This window comes from Cajanus cajan, chromosome 7 (assembly GCF_000230855.2).
Source record: "Cajanus cajan strain Asha chromosome 7, NIPB_CcT2T_4, whole genome shotgun sequence".
Lineage (NCBI taxonomy): Eukaryota > Viridiplantae > Streptophyta > Magnoliopsida > Fabales > Fabaceae > Cajanus > Cajanus cajan.
In genome coordinates this window covers 49,387,539-49,390,631 of record NC_138523.1, presented here as the reverse complement: position 1 = coordinate 49,390,631, position 3,093 = coordinate 49,387,539, and the positions used below count along the sequence as shown (strand labels likewise).

Here is a 3,093-nt window from a genome sequence, read left to right as displayed (position 1 = left end):
ATGGTATGAGAATTTATATTCCAGTGATTATTGATTATTGTTGAGTCTATTGTACATGTATCATCGATTGTTAAGTCATCTATAAATATTTAATTTTGTAAAAAAATTTATAATATCTAATTCTCAACATGAAAAAGTGTAATAAAAACTTCACATCAACTATAAACAAAATCATATTAATATATATAAGTGGAAATAGATATTCTCATCTTACATGTCAACTTATATATAAGTTAGTTTTAATATTATCTTATGGAGAAACATTTTATTTTTCCTGCTTCCAATTTTTTTCTTAAAAATGATGATGTAGAAGTTTATCTAACCATACCCAAGCATAACTAACTTTATCCAAATCAATATGCATAATTCGCCTTCCATTGCCATTTTTGTTCTTTATAGGCGGGGGAAAAAGCGTTCACTTCAAGAAGACAACAATGGGAAAAGAAATGTCTAGCACGAGATAAGGATTTCTTCAAAAAGGATGTTCACATAATAAGTTGACAGTAAAAATCCAATAATAAAATCCACTTTTGTGACAACTGCAGAACAAATTTCTCCAACAAATTAAACCAGACCAATTAAGACCACAATGATGAGATGAAACTTGCAGTTGTGTGCAAATCAACCTCAAACATGCTGGTGGTGATGATGATGAAGCTGTATATATATCATAATTAATATTAAATTATTGTCTGTATTAAAAAGCATGAAGCAGCAAAATTTTACAATTATAGCAGTTTCTCTCCTCTTGGCTTGATGGTTGCTCTAAGAGACTCCTTCATGACCACAGTAAATTCCCACTTGCCAGTGAAATCAAGCTTCTTGTCTGGAGGGTAAGCACCCCACTCAAACTCCTGCACCATCCTAGCCATCATGAGGTGAATGTGCACTGTGGCCATAGCCAAGCCAGGGCAAATCCTTCTCCCAACTCCAAATGGAATCATCTTCACTCCTCTCACCCCAGTTATGTCTGCTTCCTCTCCCCCAGAGATGAACCTGTCAGGGTCAAACTTCTCAGGGTTGGACCAATACTTTGGATCCTCACCAATTGCTGGAGTGTACACCTCAACATTTGCATCAACTGGTATGTCATACCCTCCCAAACTGGTAGGCTCAGTCACAGCATGTGTGAGCACAAAGTGTGTTGGAGGGTGCTTCCTCAAAAGCTCCTTCACCACAGCATGCAGGTAAGGCATTTTCTCAACGTCCTTTTCATCCACTTTCTTCTCTCCCACTGTCCTCTTGATTTCTTCATACAGCTTTTTCTGAATGTGAGGGTTGTCTATGAGCTGTGCAATCCCCCACTCAACCGCGGTTGCTGTTGTGTCGGTTCCACCATTGAGAAACTCTGAGCATAGGGAGACCAATTCAGCATCAGAAGGTGCTGATTTTTTTCCTTCAACTTTGAGGTCAAAGAGTGTGTCCAGGTAGGAGAATGTTGTGGCTGTGTGGTCTGAGCCAGGGTTTTGGATAGCCCTCCTTCTTTGCTCAATGATAGGGGCTAGAAACTCAACCTGTTCTCTACGAACCTCCAAGGCTCTCTTTCTTTGCTTTGAGAAAAATGGACTTAGAATTGGAAGATAGTCATCAATTCTGGGATCCAAAGTGATGAGAACATTCTTCATAACCTGATCTATCCTCTCAACAGTTTCCTCATCCATCTCAAGACCAAAACACATGGCCACAAGTATGCAAAACACAGCAAACCTGGCATCTTTGAGCACCCAAACCGCTCCGTTATTCTTCTCAGCCTCGTCTCTAAGCCTCTTGATGAGCCTGTCCATAGCGTTGTCCCTAACACTGCGAAACTCCTTCAGCCTGGTGGAGCTCAGCATGTTCTGCACCATGTTCCTCCTGAGAGACTTCCACACGGGGCCGTACAGTGCAGCATTCACAGTGAACTTGTTCTCACTGAAGATGGTCCTTGTGGGGTTCTCAGGAGGCCTTGTGGCATAAGTAGCACCCTTTTGGATCATAGCTTCATGGACCAGCTTTGCATCGGTGAGGATGATCATGGTCCTTGTCCCCATCTTGAGGGTGAAGATTGAACCATATTTGAGCCTCACATCGTTGACAAACTCAAAGAAAGGCTTGCCAGAGCGAGCTACTTGGAAGAGGTTCCCAACAATAGGCCACCCGGGGGGCCCTGGAGGGAGGTTGCACTTTTTGGACTTAGTTTTCTGAGTGAGGAAGAAAATTAGGGCTGATATGAAGATTGCTAGAGCAGTGAAGATGAGGTGGTCGTTGGAGGAAAGAGTGGCCATTTTTGGAGGATTGTTGGAAGAGATTGATGGTTACTATTAAGTTAAGTAAAGAGGGTGCACAGAGGGTATAAAAATGGAAGGGAGTGTGAAATTGTAGGTGAGGTTAATTAAAGCACTTTCAAAGGGTGGTTGTGGTGGTGTAATTGTGTTAGTAAGTACTGCCTTTTGGCTATGCTGCATTGTGTTAATTAGAGCAAGAGTGTGGCTAGCTTCTGATGCTGACTGCTACTTAATGGACTCACCTACTTTGGTTGAAGAACTTGGACATGGCATGATTTAAAGAGGTGACGAGAAATTTATGACTAACCACAAGAAAACAAATGGTGCGGCTCACAGTTAAGGGGTTAAAGGCATTTAATGCTTTCGGACTACAATAACTGCCATGCACTGAATATGAAAATTGAAGGTCAACGACAGCTCCTTGTTTAGGCACATTGCATGACATCGTCATGGCTGGTCCGTCAATTCCTATGTGTGGTTCAGTTTTTTAGTTTGGGAAAAATAATTAGAAATATTTAGCTCTGTAATACGTATACATTAACTAAATTATAGTAGTGTCAAATCTCATTATAACTTCTTGATATTCTGTGGGGACCATGGTCAACGATAAATTTTTACTAAAGCACGGTTCTTAAGATAAGCACACTCGTATGGTGGATTGGAGTTTGGAGGTAAAGTCCACGACATCTCATCACTCATGTTACGTAAGGTCTTGAGTTTAACAAGTCCTGAATCAAGATTATTTAGGTAAAAGTTAGGAATGTTTGGTTTTGAAAAATGTTGTTTGTAGACCTAAGGCCATGCATTTTCATATATATATATATATTCT

General features: G+C 40.4%; 1 protein-coding gene across 1 annotated transcript; it reads right to left on the bottom strand.

The window, feature by feature from the left end:
* Positions 1-467: 467 nt before the first annotated feature.
* On the bottom strand, positions 468-2,505 carry LOC109818723 (cytochrome P450 77A3). Its single transcript, XM_020384248.3, has one exon. The coding sequence runs from the start codon at positions 2,262-2,264 to the stop codon at positions 729-731; it is 1,536 nt and encodes a 511-aa protein (XP_020239837.2). The 5' UTR covers positions 2,265-2,505; the 3' UTR covers positions 468-728.
* Between the last annotated feature and the right edge of the window lie 588 nt (positions 2,506-3,093).

Coding starts and splice junctions, on each gene's coding strand:
- LOC109818723 (XM_020384248.3), bottom strand. CDS start 2,264: ATGGCCACTCTTTCCTCCAACGACCACCTCATCTTCACTGCTCTAGCA.